Genomic DNA, 17,882 nt, shown 5'->3' with positions numbered 1-17,882 from the left:
ACTGCTGAGGTATCGCTCCTTCGCCATCCTCTTCCTCACGCCGCTGCTGCTGCTGCCGCTGCCGCTCGCCGTGCCCACGCGGGTAAGTGCCCGGTAAGAGCCCGGTGAGTGCCCGGTGAGAGCCCGGTGAGTGCCCGGTGAGTGCCCGGTAAGAGCCCGGTGAGAGCCCGGTGAGAGCCCGGGGAGTGCCCGGTAAGAGCCCGGTAAATGTCCTGTAAGAGCCCGGTGAGTGCCCGGTAAGAGCCCGGTGAGTGCCCGGTAAGAGCCCGGTGAGTGCCCGGTAAGAGCCCGGGGAGAGCCCGGTGAGAGCCCGGTGAGAGCCCGGTGAGAGCCCGGGGAGTGCCCGGTAAGAGCCCGGTAAATGTCCTGTAAGAGCCCGGTGAGTGCCCGGGGAGAGCCCGGTGAGTGCCCGGTAAATGCCTGGTGAGAGCCGGGTAAGTGCCCCGTGAGTGCCCGGTAAGGTCCCGGTAAGAGCCCGGTGAGAGCCCGGTGAGAGCCCGGTGAGAGCCCGGTAAGTGCTCGGTGAGAGCCCGGGGAGTGCCCGGTAAATGCCCGGTAAATGTCCTGTAAGAGCCCGGTGAGAGCCCGGTAAATGCCCGGTGAGAGCCCGGGGAGTGCCCGGCTCCGGCCCTGCTGACCCCAGGCGATCCCCCCTCTGCCCGGCTCAGGCTCCACGGACCCAGCCCGTCCTGCCCATTACATTCAATTCATTTTGGGCCAAGACGAGCCAATGTGCCGCTGGCCGGCGCGTTTGGAATTGCCCTGAATCATCTCGTGGCGATGGCTGTGGGCTGAAGGGCAGGAGTGCGTCCCCCAGCTCTGTGCCGAGGCTCTGCTACTCCCAGAATGTTTTTGGTGCATCCCCCAGTTCTGTGCCGAGGCTCTGCTACTCCCAGAATGTTTTTGGTGCATCCCCCCGTTCTGTGCCGAGGCTCTGCTACTCCCAGAATGTTTTTTGGTGACGTTCTCCATCCTGATGCAGTCGGGAGCCGGCGTTGTGTTGKATRTATTGGTCAGGGTTTCAAATGCCAYATCCTCCAATTCACATCCAGCGCACTCCAGGGATGGCATGGCACAACTCCTTTGCGTTCAGTGGAGTTATGCCAGCAGAAAAATAGAATAACACAGGGAAATTTGGACTTTAATATCTTGTAGCCTTCTTGACCAAGCATGAAAGCTCAGTTCAAAGTACTCTAGCCTACCAGAGCTTTGAAAGCTATTCTAATGCTAAAAACAGCCTTTCTTCTGAGAAACTTGTATTGCTCAGTTTGTTTTAAGGTACACCAACATTTCACCTGTGTTTATAAACCAAATTGCCAGCCCTTCTGGTTTACCTCCCTACCTCTGCCAGCCTGACCTTTCAGTTGAATCGTGGTGCTTTGTAGAATGAGGAAYTCCTGACTGTTAAGCTCTACCTTGGTCAAAACTAGGAAAGATAATTTCCAAAAAAAAATTAAGTATGTCTTCAGTTTGCCATTATTTGTGGGCATATTGTGTCATTAGTCTAATCTGAGAAATTACAGTATGTCACAATGGGAAAGGAGTATTTCTGTCAATGACTGCTTTTTCATCTCTTAGCCCGGACGCAGGTCACTGTGTTTTGTGTCAATTATACARAAACACCAAAGAAACATTCTGTGACTGTTCCCATAAATCACAGATAGACACAGGTATAAGTACAAACATATATATTCCGTTCCAGATCTCTGGTTGTTTGAATTGGCCRTGGTTGTTGGAGTTAATTTATAAGCATGGTTGTATTTTTGAACTTCACATAAATTATTTACTCTCTACTTTCTAAAACCAGTGTTTGAATTTTATTCACTTATAATTGTTTATCTGTCTTTCATACYAGCAACAGATTAACCACAGTCAGTTCTAGTTCTGCATAACTGCAGTACAGCATGAATTGTATCATGAGCTCACCTTGTGTGTARAAAGGGAAGAGACTTCAATAGGATCTGTCTGGTATCTTGTAGTCTCTGAAGAAATATTTTTTTTAAAACTTGTGCTGTAATTAATCTCATGAGGGAAAACCTGAGGGAAAAAAAGTTCTTACATAAGCTGTTTTCTAGTTCTTAAGCTTCCCAACAAAATCAAGGAAAATAYAGCCCTACTTATAAGTATCATCTGATGTCGGTTTTTCAATGTCACTGTCACACCATTTATTTTAGCAATAAAGTCCCATTTGTTGTAKTAGAGTAAATTTCTATAAACACACCCTAAATAGGAGCAAACAYTGAACTACAGAACACTGACTTCAGCTTTCAAACAGTTCACTGTTAGCTAATGAATGCTTGCTTCTCCCAACAATATTTGGAGTACAAACCAAGGAAGGTTGGGCTACAGAAACGCCTGATCARCAGCCCAAAAAGACAGGTTGCAACAACTCTAACTAGGGAATCCCCTTAGCAGTAGGCACAGTATGATTTGGGAAAGTAGTTTTATGCTTCTGATGTGCCTAGTCACAAAAAAAAAAGGTCAAAGAGTTTTACTTTAGGAGTTACCTGAAAAGGCAAAGAACTTTTAAATTATTCAGTGAAATGGTTTCAGAGCACAGGTGTGTTACTGGAGGGACATCAAAGACTTGTGAATTTCAGGCAAGCTAATCATCCACACTGGGAAATTTGAAATAATTAGAAAAAAATTAACTGTATATTGCTGGTTTTGGCTCCTAGATGTAAAATCTTCTGAGCCTCAACTGCCAAGAGTTGCACACAGCAAACTGGGTACTTACCAGCTGTGGAAGATTTGTTTTTCTCACAGCATTTATTTTGTGTGGATGGATTAAAGCAAACACTATGGTCTTCTTGGTTAAGCAGATCTTTCTATACAAGTGACTTCATATCATGGTTTAAAAGAGTTTAGGTCCTCATTCAGCATAACTTGTTAAACTAGAGACAATGGAGCATGTGAGCCACTTGTAAGAGCTACGAATGCTTTTCTTATCTTTTATACAGTTTCTAATGCTTAAATGTGTCTTCTATTATGTTGCAGGAGGCSAAATGTGCCTATATCATCATCATCATGGCTGTGTACTGGTGCACTGAAGTGATCCCCCTGGCTGTCACCTCCCTCATGCCCGTGGTTTTTTTCCCTCTGCTTGGAGTTCAGAGCTCCAAATCAGTAAGGAATTGTGCAATTCAGGTCTGATACAGGGAAATCCAGTGCTCTGATCCCTCATCATTATTTATCCAGCAAGTCTGTATTAGTTTTTGGAGTTCCTACATGGGAAGATGCAGAACTACATACACATTTGCCCAACTCTTAAGAGTGGGGGCTTTGCAGTGGTTGAGGGGTGGTTTTGGGCGTGGATCCTGGGGGAGAGCATCTCACCAGTGCCAGCAGTTTGTGTGTTCATAACCTATCCCATGGGAAAGCAGTGCTGATGGATCTTCTGGGAGATATCAAAGTGCATGGACAGACTCCTGAGAGGACAGATGGCATGGTGCACAGCAAGGCTGTGTCCTCCCAGAATTCATCCTTTTGGTACCAGAGCCTCAGCTCAGGACAGGAGCTGTACTCAGGTTCTGTAGCCAGGTTCACTGCTGCCAAACGGGCTGCCAAAGGCAGGTGTCATTGCTGAAGGGCTGGCAAAGACATTTTGGAACTCAACATTTCAGCACCTTGCATATTTTGAGCCCCTAGCAGTGTTTTAGGAAACTGGTGTCATTTTGCACAATGATGCACAAAGAGCTCCTGCACGGGCGATTCAGCAGCTCCACGGGCAGTGAAGGGTTCAGGAAACCACAGGGAGCCCTCGGGCATCAGCTGCCTTTTCTGCCAGTGTGGGGTGGGCCTGGCCCAGTCCATGGCTTTGAGAGGCTGGGACGGAAAATGTACCCGTGAAACAAGGAAGAGCCAACATTTGGGCCCCTCTTACATTCTCTTGTCTTTCAGGTGTGCTTGCAGTACCTAAATGACACAAACATGCTCTTTGTTGGAGGGCTGATTGTTGCAATYTCTGTTGAACAATGGAATCTTCACAAAAGGATTGCACTGAGGGTCCTTCTGATTCTTGGGGTGAAACCTGCACTGTAAGAGTATTACATTGTTTATTCCTTATTTCTTAGTTTAGAAGAGGCCTAGGGATTGTTTTAGCAGTCAGCAGAGAAAGGAYCCTTCAAGAACCTCTTTATCTGTACTTGCACAGAGCTTTCAGGATGAATTATTTGTCCTTTATCCAAAACTAGCATCTGACTAAATCGTAGAGGCTTGCCCTTGGGGACAAAGTTATGACAGCCCTAATCACTCAATGGGATTCCTTCAGTGAAGGTGGCAGCGCTGTCCTAGAACGGTCTGGCCGTGCTCTGGACACTGCACACATCCCTGTCCAGGCTCTGCTCTCCAAATTACAGAGACTACAAAGCCTAGCAGCATCTATTCACCTTCTTCCTCTCCCCTCTGTGTTTTTCTCTTTTCAGCCTGATGCTGGGATTCATGATAGTCACTGCCTTTCTGTCCATGTGGATCAGTAACACGGCCACCACTGCCATGATGGTTCCCATTGTCCAGGCTGTCCTGGATCAAATGGACAGCACAGAGCACGACGTGACCATGATGGAACAGGCAACTGGGCAAACAAATGCAGTGATCGAGCTGGAGGAGAAGAGCACAGCAGAGTGCACTGCAGTGCATGGTAAGGGCCTGCTCACCAATCAGCTTATGCCACTGAACGTGCTACAGCCTGGAGTGCAGTGTACCCTTTCAGGGAAAGAAGATGGTAACATGACTGAAATCCCCTAATACATGACATTTAGATTTTACAAAAGTTTCCAATTTTGATGGCTGCCATTTTGTATGCTAGTGCTAGATCCCATACAGGTTRTGTTCTTTCCTTTGAGCTGGAGTCATCCTCCCTCAGTTCCCTGCACTTAACTGCCTGTTTAGGAAAGTGAAAAGCATATCCTGTTGAAATAACGCCCACATTCTAAATCTTGTGATTATCAGTGAGGATTCAGCTTCTAAGCCATGTAGGACTATTAGAAAAAAAACATGTAAACACAATCTATTTTGGCTCCAGGGTAATAAATATCTGCTTGTTGACCAGATTGTATATGGAGGTGGGAGAAGAAAGAGGACTGCTTTAAAGGCCACATGGAAAAGAGGAACTGGTGTAATTTGACTCACAGGAGACAAACTGCTTGTGTGTGATCTTACCCTGATGATTGATTTCTCAAGGTCCTGTGCCAATGCTGTGGTTGTGCAATAGGTTTCATTTAATTTGAAATATGCGCACAAACCGTCCCTCTCATTTCACTGTTCTGCTGTGCTGTTACAGAGGGCTATATTATTAAATATGATTAAAGATCAGACGCCAAATATGGTGAAGATACTAAGAGTGTGCAAAAAATACCCTTTGATATTGTTGAGTTGGTTATAATTGCCACAAATTCTGTGTTCTACTCCATGAGGATGGTCAGATCTCAAGATTAGAGTGTTCACCTCAGAACAATGGACACAGCAGTAAAGTTTCATGGTTATTGTAAACTGACATAACATATTGATTCAGTTATGCCAAGCAAGGATTTGGTTTTCAGTGGTTTTTTTCTGCCCATATTCATACCTGTTAAAGCTAGTTGGGTTCTGACTGTGGGATTTGAATGGTTCCAGTGACTACAATGTTTGGCTGGAGGTAAAGCTCTCTGTGAATCCAGAAATTACTGTTGAGGAGCTGTGGCACTGATGTGGACAACAGYATCCTTGGATCATGTAAACCAAGACTGTCAGCCTCTTTCTTTAGCTCCTCATGAAAATTAGTGCAAAATATTTTAGGGACCTGTCTGTGGGGTTTTTAATTAGAATAAATGGCACATACAAACTGGAAGCACTGAGCCTACAGACCGTATCCTGAACTCTCTACCTTTCCAGCTTTATCTAAGGGAAGTAATTTTCTTTGTGTCTAGTTGTAGGCAATGGACAAGTCCCTGATGACCCCAAAGTTTCTGAGGAAAAGAACATGAGAAAGCATATATGCAAGGGAATGACACTTTGTGTGTGCTATGCTGCCAGCATAGGAGGAACTGCCACACTCACTGGAACAGGACCAAACATGGTACTGAAAGGCCAGATGAATCAGTAAGTCATTCTTGCTGCTTCTTTTAGTTACACTGTCATGCTATTCCTGTGACCACTTGACTGGTCTTAGATGACAATTTCAGTTGTGAATTTTAAGCAGTGAGTTGGGGAACTGAGAGTGAGAAATGTGTATGAAGTGTTGGGCCTCATCTTTTTTGCTTCGACATTTCTTAAAAGGAAGCTATGTGATGGAATTATAGGTCTTCTGAGAAAATTGGAAATACTTGCTGGCAATCGACAGATGAATGGTTGATTATGAGATTTCGGTTCTTCTGTGTCCTCTTTTGCAACTGAAATACAGCACATCAGAAAAGGAATTGCAGTGAGGAGCACCAGAAGAATGTAGATTACCTCTCATCATGAAGACTCTGAAGAGAGCTGGAAGGAGCTTTGTCCTTCCTATAACGTGTTCCTCCATGCCACAGCTGTGAAAACTGCACTGTTGTGTTGTACTCTCATTGCTAAACTGGGTTTGGGAGCTGCTTTCCATGCGTTAATCTGCAGTGGAAATTTTGCAGACKCCTCATCAGTCCCTCGACATTGCTGCCTTGTGTTGCGAGTATTCAAGCCTCAGCTGCTACATTTTGTGTTGATTTTCACACCTGCTGGAAGTTTGCTCTTGATATTTGTCCTCTGATCCTTATTGGTGGACAGGGAAGAGCAAAATTTGCCATTCTTAAACACTGTCTTCATTGTTTCAAGCCAACTAGCAACTTTTTCTTCTGTTGAAGGCAGCAGAAGTACAGGTATTAATTTCAGGAAAGACATTTCTTGCTTTCTTAGAATTAATTGGGAGGAATGAAAAACATYCTCTCTTGGGATAAATGAGCAAGCATGTTGGAAGTGAAAGGTATCTAAAATCTATGGGAAATCTTTCAGCCACACTTATCTTACCAAGACCTAAAATATCAACATAAGCTTCTGTATGCATCAAAGTCAAACACAGGGGAAACTGAGGATCATTTAAGCTCTGCTCTGAAATCAGGCTGCCTTCCCCTGTGGCTTCAGCTGGCTTTGGATGTTGCCTCTGATTGCTTGTAATTGTTGTCCTAGATTTTCACATAGAATTGTCACCAGCACATACTAAAGGGAGARTAGATTACTACATCTTTTGACATTCATACAGAAAGTCATTTCTYTACAGGTTATACCCCAACAACAATGATATTGTGAATTTTGCTTCCTGGTTTGGATTTGCATTCCCAAACATGATCCTGATGTTGGTGCTAGCTTGGCTGTGGTTACAGTGCTCCTTCATGGGACTCAAGTGAGTATTTATCTACACAATATTGTATAAGCCCCTCAGAAAGTTAGTGCAGATCAGCTTACACAGACATCTGGGTAGAACAAATGCACTGACAAGTTACTGATTTTGTAGCACAGAGCAGGTCCATTTCTCAGAAACTTCTGAGGTCTGGAAACCTTTTCTGTTCATGGGAGGTGCACTAAGGGAAAAGCCTTGTACATTCTTCATYTTCAGACAGAATTGCCCATTTATTTTTCAATCTCTCACCCTTGAGTTTCAGCCCTAGGAGAGCTGGCATAGCTGGTTTGCAGCCATTGATTCAAATCTGAGTTTTTCATCCCAGGTTACTCCAAATTGGCCTCCTTTGATAGACCCCATTCCTCTGTGAGAACTGGAAGGTCCCCACAGAATACTTTGACACTTGTAATTTCTTTCTTTTTGGCCTCTGCTGTAGTCTGTGTCCCCAGGAATGACAGCTTCAGAGTGATAAGGATGTTAAATCCCTCTGATATGTTCATACTTACAGTATTTTTTTCTCCATTTTTCCCAAAGCTTTAAAAAAAGCTGGGGCTGTGGGACAGAGAGAACTGCCAAAGAAAAAGCTGCATATGATGTGCTGAAGGCAGAAATGAAGAAATTAGGYCCTATCTCTTATGCGGAATTCAATGTCCTCTTCATGTTTGTATTGCTGGTGCTCTTGTGGTTTTCCAGACACCCAGGCTTTGTAAAAGGCTGGGCCACCAGGCTCTTCCCAGAAGGAGAAAAGTAAGTTTTTTGTGKTTTTTCCCATCTTTACCCTCTTGGTTATTAATCAGATTCCCTTGCTCATACATTCCACTTTTAATGTGGGGTCATTAATTCCAGTTTTTCCTGACTCGGTGTGTTTGCTGGGCTTGATCCAGTGGCTTGTACRTGACATCACCAATTATCTATGGCTTGACAGTTTGTACTGCAGTGAAGGTGGGAGACAGACATGGAGCAAGCTGAACCTCCTAAAGGAACAGAAAATTGTGTAGTGCTGGTCTCAGTCACACTGATGTACATCTTGGTATTTTGTTTGTATGAGCTCCAATAAGTTGCAGTGACATTTGAATAATTGGTAATACTACCTCTAACCAATGCCTTAGAACTCACTGGAAAATTGTTTTGAATGGCATCTTTCTGTAGTGTTCACGTATGGCATGTTAAGAACTTAAAATATATTTTGGGACTATCATTGAGACCATTTCTTTAGAGGTCTGTCTTTGAAATACAACTGTTGAATCTTGGCTTCAGCACAAAGAAGGAGCCCTGCTCCAGGAGCTGTTGTCAGTTGGGACTCTGGTTATTAATGTGTGTTGTAGCTTATTCCTTTTATTACGGATTTTATGTTGTGGGAGGTCTCAGAGACTCAGACACGAGCTTATGACCCATTTTGCTCAAGCCCCAAATGGGATGGCAAAGATCAGTGACTATAATGCTGGAAGGCAGCCCTTTTCTAGGAGAAARATGTCCATTTTTTAAGCAATATTCTCTTTTTTTCATTAGGTATATCACTGATTCTGCTCCTGCTGTGTTTATTGCCCTGCTACTGTTTATCCTTCCTGCTCATAAGCCCAAATTCATAGCCTGGAATCCAAGCATGTCTGACCCTGAACAGASTGAAGAAGGTATTTAAAAGAGGGATTGTAACATTATGAAACAGCTAACAAGGCAGACACATGCAGTGGATTTGCATGCAGTTCTTTAAAGCAGCTCACCTCCCTCCCTGGTTGGGCAGATCTGAGCACCACGCTCATGTGTGGTACCCTCATTTCTCAGAAATGTGCATCTGCCCAATGGGATCTCATGCAACAGGAGACAAAGTGTCTTCRCTCTCCTAAAACATGTTCTGCTTTTCATTTCTCACTTCAGATATAAAAAAGCCATTTTTATCAGCCCCGCTGCTAGACTGGAATGTGGTTCAGAGGAAGATGCCCTGGAGCATTGTGCTGCTGCTGGGAGGAGGTTTTGCTTTGGCTGATGCAAGCGCAGTATGTCCTGACATCTGTTTTTCTCTGACTCAAAGGCGAACTTCCCTGGTTTGTTATCTAGTCCTGTATTACTGGGCATGCACCCAAAGCCAAACCCAGTAGAGAATTTTGGATCTGGAGGCAGATCTAAATTCGCAAAAACCAAGGAGAGGTGAATGCTTGTGRCTCTTTTTCAGGAATTTTTGTGCTCTGACCAAGTTTCTTTGATTTATCTTACCTCTTGGAGACTGCCAAGTAGGTTGGGATTTCATGGTCTAGACTGTCCAGAAAAGCATCCCTTCTTATTACTTATCARTCATCCTAATCCCAGCCCTGGCTAGAAAAATGGAAGTATAGATAACACTTGTAAGGTTTTCTGAACCATTTGAAATTTGTTTAAAGGTTATATATCTTCAGACTTACACCAAAACAACTACCAAAGTGATCGGAAAGAACATCATAGGTTGATCCTGTGTTCATAAATTCACAGAAAAGGCAGCTAAATTCACAAAACAGGAAAGAATCTCGATGTGAACCATATTGTTTCCTTCCTCACTGTCAAAATACCCCTAAYCAAAGCAAGCCTTAGCTATCAGTAGTGTCATACTTTGGAGAAATTCTTGTTCACATCTAAGTTTTGTGGCTAATTAGGTTYAAACCATGGGGCAAATTAAAGCTCTGGGGTTTTACATTCATCTGCATACATCACACATAAATGATTAAAGCACCAGAGCATTAAAAACCATCAAGTCAGAGGTTTTGTAACCTGTTTATATCAACTATTGACTGTGTTCCTATAACAGAGTATTCATACAGAATCAAAACCTTCAGAAACCTTAGAAAAAGGTGCCTGAAAGCTTCTGGGCCATACATTAGGTATTTGCAATGGCCTCAGGAACAATGCTTTCTGTTTAGCAAGAAAGCCATAATTTTGTAACCTACGTGTGAGCAAGTATTTGGTTTCCASAAGAATCAGAAAAGTGGGATTCCATAGTATGTCAAGTAGGCAATTAATCTATTTTAGGTTTGGTGACAGATCATTATGCTTTCCTGGATGGTGTTTGTATCATTCAGAACTCCTTTAGCRTTATTTGATAGGAATGTTGCACATAACATGACTTTCCTGTTTGTGAGTCAGGGGTTCTAAACCTCACTGAAACCTCTTTTTTCTTGTCAGAACTCTGGGCTCTCAGCTTGGCTGGGTCACCAAATGACTCCTCTGGGATCTATCCCCCCCTGGGCCATTGCAACCGTGCTCTCTCTCATCATAGCTGTTTTCACGGAGTGCACCAGTAACGTGGCCACCGCCACGCTCTTCCTGCCCGTCTTTTCATCCATGGTAAGATCACTSCAACCGTGCCCTGTCAGCTGGGAGAGCAGAGTCAAACTGGTGCCAAAGCAATATTCATTGTCTTGGGCATTGCTCAAGTGTTTCCTCATTAAMGAAGCCAAGTCATGCCTTTTGTAAGGTGTGTGCCTTGGCCTTGGAAAAAGTGAAGTGAGAGCCACGTTTTCAATACAGATCAGCAAACCTCAGTTACTTCTGGTATTTTGAACCATCAACTTAGAACTGGAAAAACAGGCACACGTAAAGCCCAAGCCAAAACAAAATCCAGCACTTTCTGAGGACGCCTTTGAATGTTTTATCTTCACATTTTGTGCTGAAATACACAAAGTGATAGGCTCGATTATTAGAAATGKGTCATTTCTCATAGAAACTCAGAACAATCTTAAAATTTAGGGAGGAAAATCTGGTAAGTTTTTCTGTCTTTTCTGAGCAGAATCAAAACTGTGGTATAAAGGGGGAAATAGRTTACTTATTCTTTAATTAGGAAAGGACAAACACTTTATTCTAGACTATTTCATCAAAGTAAAATTACCCCAATGAAGGTACTGTGCTATTAGTGACTTAAATTGACTTTAGGTTCTGAATCCACAGAGTTTATGTAAAGTCTAAGGGTGTCACTCCGCATGCCTAGTAATTATAATCTGATCCCTGTGTTCCATGGAAAAAGGGTGGTCYGAGGTCAAAGAAAAGATTGTTGGATATATTTGACCAGAACTCCAAATTATACCATAGAGCAAAACAAACAACATGAAAGAATCAAGCCTTGTTTTTAAGTATCACGGGACAGGAAATTACAGCAAAATTMTCTTTAAGCACATATGGATTTCAGAATAAAATGTTTGTAAATTATTCTGGTGATGTAATATAAGAAAAGAAAATAAGCCTATATATCTSGGTGGTCTGGGGTAGATTGATCCTTTTTGCTCTTCTTTTGGAACCCCTCTGGGGTGACACTCTCTCCATTCCATTGCAGGCTGCRTCTGTCAAGATCCATCCTTTGTATGTGATGCTGCCTGGTACTCTCAGTGCTTCCTTTGCCTTCATGCTGCCTGTTGCAACACCACCAAATGCAATCGTTTTTTCTTATGGCCACATCCGTGTYCTGGATATGGTAAGATAATTGCCTTGTCTCTTATCTGAAATTTTCCATTGCTTTCTTCCTGAAATATGGTGAGAGATTTCTTTTCTTTGACAAGTATTTCCAAAGTACCAGGAAGCTCTTACAGGCTGTAATTACCACCCTATGCCACTCTCTTCTGCAGTGTTAATATTGTGATAAAAATTTGCATCTCTGAAGTAACAGTACCTTTCTCACAGGCTTTGGCAGMCATATAGACTGGGCCCGAGTGAAATGAAAAACTGACAAGTGATAATTCTCTGAAAGCTGAAGGGTTAAAGTGCAGGCATGCTCTGCAGTGTTGTGGGGTTTTGGCAAGTGTCTGAGGCCTTGTCTCCACTGCAGCTGAAAGCAGAAAGCAGCAATCAGCAGCCCTCGTCTCTGATCCTCTGATTTTATGCCAGACCACACAGGGCAGGTTCTGGGTGGAACACACAAACGTTACTGGTTTTCTAACTGGGTACTTGAAGAGGGTGTAAGCTGCTTCCTAACTAATAAGAGCAACTTCTTATACATGCTTTAAAGCTCCTAGACTAGTTATGTATGTAGCAAAGTGCTCAAAGGCTTTGCACAGTGTGTTCCCTGGTATTTCCAGCTAAGCAAGAGCATAAGGCAGTGGATATGGCTATTTCTGTGATTTATTTGACCATCTTTCTTGTGTATGTACAAGTAGGCCTTGCCACAGTTTGCTGTGTTGGTATTTGGGTGTTGCTGCTTTGGACTTGCTGCACTGGCGTTTGGTTATCGTTGTTGGTTTGGAATTTTTCCTTCGTAGGTTAGATCTGGAATAGTGATGAACATCATTGGAGTCTTCTGCGTCACACTGGCCATCAACACGTGGGGAAGACCTATGTTTGAGCTGGACACATTCCCAACCTGGGCAAATAGCACAACAAACCAGTGAACAGTGAAGAATTCATGTGTTGAACAAGGAAATGACCCTTACTACTCCCTAYTGCCCAAAGTCCTGTATAGAGTCTCATCAGCACTTCAGATCCAGTGTTAAGTGTTTGCTGCCTCCCAGCAGTCGCACACCAGTTCAGGTTTGAACCAACCCAGACTTACTCCGGCTGGAGCCAAAAGTGTTTTTGATTATTCAACCTTAGGGATCATGTGTATGATCTGGATCTGGGTCATAATATGACCAAGTGATCCGTTGTACCTCCAACCAAGGTCAAGAATTAGGATTTATCAAACCTTCAAATAAAGAGAGGGAAGGCTGTTGTATCAAAAAGTTTAAGCTATTGTATCACTGGTGAACTATTATATCACTTGTAAACCATTAGCATTGAACATTGCACTCAGGCAGGGACTGAGCATTCCTTACCTGTTCCTTATAGCTACCACTCAGCAGCTGTATGGAGGAACCCCTGTTTTCACTTGTCTGGTGAAGCTGGGGTGTGTGATGTTATGCTCTGTTATATTCCAGTTGGGCCTAAGCCATGTGGTGGGATCCTTCCAAGTCAACATCCAACACACTTTCTCGTGCCTTGTTTACACTCACAAGTCTGACTGCATTTAGATACCTTTATTGAGGATTGAGATAATTCCATGCTGGTCACRATTCAGCTGATGTCTCAGACAATGATGCATTAAGACTGGCTCTGTGTTTCTGGCACTGTGGTAATTAGAGGGTCAGGAGCCTTTCCCTCAGTCCCAGATGTGATTTCACATGCCAGCCAGTGTTTCCTGAGTGCCAGCCTGGCGATGACCAGTGGCCTACAGAATTTCACACCTATTGCAGAAGTTCCTGGATTAGCCCCTGATGTGCCTTGTTGATAAACTCTGGAATTTTTGARTGGAGTCAAGACACAAAAAAGGCTCTAATGATGACCTGGTAAAAATTTAGGGCCCCAGATTTTAGTGCTTGTAYTGACTGACAGCAATGGGAGTTGTCTTGTGTACTTTGGAATTCATGTCTTGTGAGAAAAGTGGTTTGTAGCACCTCTGTGCCATTTCTGTTATAGAAGTAATCTAYAGAATGATTGGTTTTGGCCTGGGTGTATTTTGTCAATGGTACATGGATGCTTTTCCTTCAGCCCTGGGGATGGGGGTCAATGGGAGGTAAAGCAGTGTCTTGCAGTGGAAAGATCTGCGGGCATGACCTGAGTTTTGCTCCCAGACTTGCTGTGTACCCCCGTGCAAATCAGTTCACCTCTTTTTGCCTATTTCACCTCCTAAAGAAGATGTCATGGAACCGATCTACCTCACCAAGGTGTTGTGAGGATATAAGGGTCAAATTCTGCATCCAGGGTGATTTCCCACCTCATGATAAGGAGTGCAAAGTGTAAGTTATAGAATCATAGAATTCTGTGTAGGAGATCTGGCATATAGCATAGTATTGTGTGTAGGATTCAGTAGTTCTGTTATTAATGGGAACGTTCTTTATGGAACTGGAAAAATACATTTTTATCTAAAAGTGAGGAAAATATTTATCCACAAAATGACCAGGTGCTTTTTTGAGCAGAAAACTGTTTTAAATATTTTTCGTGCCTTTCTCTTCTGTGCTCTTTCAGGGTGCTAAGCACCATAAACTCTGTGCTGAATGTTGTTCCTGAGTGCCACCAGTGGCTCCCAGTCTACCCAGCTGGCTGCATGTGCTGCAGCCTCATACTTCTTCCAGGGAATGGTAGAGCACGTGGATAAACATACKTCCACTTGCACAGTCCATGTAAGGAAGAGGCCCATTCTAGTGCCAAGAAGTGGCTTGCTCACTGATATTTGTCACCACCTGAAACTTAACCACAGTATTAGTTTGAAGAAAGTGAAACCAGAAAGAGTTGAGCACCTTCTGTCCTTGGCAGTCACCACTTAACGCTGATTTYCATCTCTAGTACCCAAACGCATTTGAGAAAGGGATTTTTTTCTGTCTTCTGATTGACTTCAACAATGTGGGAACATGTTCTTGCTGCCAGATACATAATGCTTGCTCTGCTCTGTCTTACAAGTTAAAGGGAGCTTGTATGGGTAGATGACGCTGAGCTTGGCTATCTCAGTTCATGCAGACCAAAACACCTCTAAAACTGGCTCCAGCTAAAAGCTCTAGGACAGACACCACTGTCATGTCTGCAGAAAGGAATGTTCTGAAAGTTTCTCAGAGGAGAGAAATTTCCCTCACCTCATCTATGGTAAAGCTTCACTCTATTGCTGGACAAGAAGGAAGCAAATGCTATTTTCATCAACAGTCACGCAGTGTGATTTATGGTCAGGAGTGCTGGGCCAGGGGAAGCGTGCATGTGGGGTAATAAAGAGGGTTTGGTTTATTATAACTGTGATGTACTTGATGTGCCACCTCTCTGTACTGTTAATAGGAGTTTCTTTTTGAGACACTTTTATGACATCCCGAGATTGATTTGTATTTAATTTAAATGTGTGGGTTGCAGAATTACAGTCTGGCAAATAAAAACTTTCTAAAACTGTCTCCCCTCCAGCATGGATTGTTCCCTGTGTAACACAGTGGACCACTTGATTTTGCCTTAGTTTCCACTGTGCCATGGTGTTGCTTCAGACAGATCCAGGAGGGTACACGTAGTGAATCAATGCAAAGCAGAGATTTGGATACCACTCTTAAGTGTCTTCAGACCTGAATATCAGTGGTTTCTCCTCTTTTGTCAGCTGAGTRATAACTCAGGTTTGCACCTTGGAAGAGGCTTAGGTGGTCCAAATCAGGTGGCATACTCTACAAATGGTCTGATTAACTTCAGAGTAAAGGATTATGAGAATCTAAGAAACACAAGCCGTTTTTAAGACTAATGTTTTACAAACTTTCCAATGGAACAGGCACAGCAGCCTTTTCTTCATCATCAAGCATGCATGGTGTCCTGTTCCAGTGCCCTGAATAAATATGGTTTACTTACAATGGACAATGCAAGGGCAATTGCTTTGTGACTGGAGTGGTTTACAGCCCCCTTCAGCACTGCAGGATAAGTGTCATGATGGAAATCTACTGGGCATGGCATTTATTTTGTTGTTTATCAAAGGATTATTGTTTTAGGTGAAGAAGTGTGATGGTCTTAAGGTTGTGKCATAAAAGAATCCCCCCACTTTAAAACAACACCCCAGCACCCACAGAAAACATGGGAGGATCCCCAGTGTGGGCTTTGTCAGGGCACATTACTCGGCCACCCCGAGTGAGCAAACAGTTCCCATTTTACCGTCCGAGGGCAGAGTGTGATTTCTCGTGGTCASTGAGTCTTGTCAGCTGGCCAGCTGGCACTGCTGCCTCTAAGGAGCTAAATTAATGCTTTCTTATTTTCTGCTCACTCTCTATGGATCCTTGCCTTTTCCTTTCTTCTCTCAAAATACCAATTTACCAAAATACCAAGTTGCTAATGCTGTTTCTGCAAATATTGAGTGTCCCAAACCTGCAGAGTTGTGATCTGGGCTGCTGTCTCACAGGGCTTCTGCTTGCTCATGTACCAGTGGCAAACTTGTTCCCACAGTGCCTGGGGATGGGGCATGCTCTRCAATTGTGAATTGAGCTCATGAATGACAAAACTACCAGAAAATACACAAAGGAAGAACAAAGGTATTTCCTATCCATGTGTTGAACATCTAGATCTGTGAAATAGAGAAGAAAAACCTTTCTGCATTCTCTATTTGATCAAGAAGTCCTCAAGTTGAAAAGCGGTTCAGATTTGTGAGTGTCATCCACTGAATTCAGAGCAGTGGCTGGTGCATTCCAGCTGAGTTCTGATCTCACTTGAACTCAGYCTTTGGCTTATTCAGCCTTTGTTTTCCAGCTCAGGTGTGTTACCATTTGAAAAAGCAATAACTTGGTTGTAGCCAAACCCAACATTTGCTGAGAAAATTGGAATTGGACAGTTGGTGACAATCAACCCAGAAAAAAAATAGATCACTGAATCAATCCTAGCCAAAATGCAGCAGTATTTCCTTAACACACCACCTCTTCCTTTTTGTAATGACATTTCGTATACATTTTTACATACTTCACATCACTTTTTCCCCTCAAATGTCTGTACTAAATATGTGAAGAAGTGGGTTGTAATGAAATCTGAGCACTCGGATCAAGTGACAGAGTTTTCACAATGTTTTCCAGGGTGGGTGAATAAATGTGTGACTTTAGATAAGTCTGATCAATCTCACTGTGCCATTGAGATGTCTTCCAACACTTTTGTATCTGCACCACAAGTGTACCAGTGTGTGCAGCAGACTGTTGGGCTCAGCATGGTTTAATGTCAGGGTGCTGATTCTGCTCTGCCTGCAAGAACCATCCCAGYGGCAGCTCTTCTGCACCAGATCCAACCTTCCCCTTGGTGGATCTGTGCTGGCCCCTGTGKGGAGGATCTGTGGTACAGGGAGGGTTTGCCATGTGCAGCAGACTCTGCTTGGCACAGAAATTCTGAGGGAACAGAAAACACCTCACCATTGGGAGCACAGAGCAAAGGGAGGCATGCTGCCCTGAKGTGACTGGGGACTGCTTCATACAACGTTTAGCAGTTGTTTAGAAACAGAGCTGACTATACTGAAACTATATTTTGCCYTTTTAGGTTTTTCTGGAATACTAAGTCAATAGCTGCCCATTCATTATGGTGTAAATGTAAATTTACATCTAGGACTGTAGATTCTGGCCATAAGAAAGAGACTGTTTCTTCTGTCAGAGGAAAGATGTTATTCCCCAATTTACTTCAGTGCTTTATTAACCCACACAAAATTATTTCCCAGTCTTATTTGGCACATGGCACTTCAATGAGTTTTCATAARCTGTTCTAGGCCAGAATGTGAGCCTCATTACAATGTTCATAAAACATTTTTTATAGACAAGACATTTTCTTAAAAGGACTCTATGTTCCAGATACTAAATCTCATTTATTGTAGTTTTCTTTGAGCTATTCCTTGAGAACAATAACTTGGGTTGGGTCTTAGCAAATATTTTAGAAAGCCAGCTGAAGATCAAATTTCTATCCAAAACAAAGTTAACACAATCTTTCAATTAAGGAATGATTGTTCTGGAGAAAGTTTCTATTTCACTTCAATATTTTGCTTTGGCTACACAGTCAGAAATCAGAAATGTTGGAATTTCTGTTTTGTTTTGTTTGGTTGTGTTTTTGTTCGTTTTTTTTGTTTTGTTTTTTTTTTTTT

General features: G+C 43.1%; 1 protein-coding gene across 1 annotated transcript; it reads left to right on the top strand.

The window, feature by feature from the left end:
* The first annotated feature begins 21 nt into the window (after positions 1–21).
* Positions 22–13,488, top strand: SLC13A5 (solute carrier family 13 member 5). The gene is made up of 11 exons (XM_057385669.1): positions 22–82; positions 2,998–3,126; positions 3,901–4,037; positions 4,425–4,639; positions 5,907–6,078; positions 7,223–7,345; positions 7,877–8,089; positions 8,852–8,973; positions 9,218–9,336; positions 10,493–10,654; positions 12,556–13,488. Exons 2-11 carry the CDS (start codon positions 3,028–3,030, stop codon positions 12,682–12,684), a joined length of 1,491 nt encoding a protein of 496 aa, XP_057241652.1. The 5' UTR covers positions 22–82; positions 2,998–3,027; the 3' UTR covers positions 12,685–13,488.
* The last annotated feature ends 4,394 nt before the right edge of the window (positions 13,489–17,882 follow it).

This window comes from Malurus melanocephalus, unplaced genomic scaffold (assembly GCF_030028575.1).
Source record: "Malurus melanocephalus ecotype Western Australia unplaced genomic scaffold, MMel_1.1 scaffold_853, whole genome shotgun sequence".
NCBI classification, from domain to species: Eukaryota; Metazoa; Chordata; class Aves; order Passeriformes; family Maluridae; genus Malurus; species Malurus melanocephalus.
Note: the sequence above shows the minus strand (reverse complement) of the source record. Positions and strands in the feature narration are given on the sequence as shown.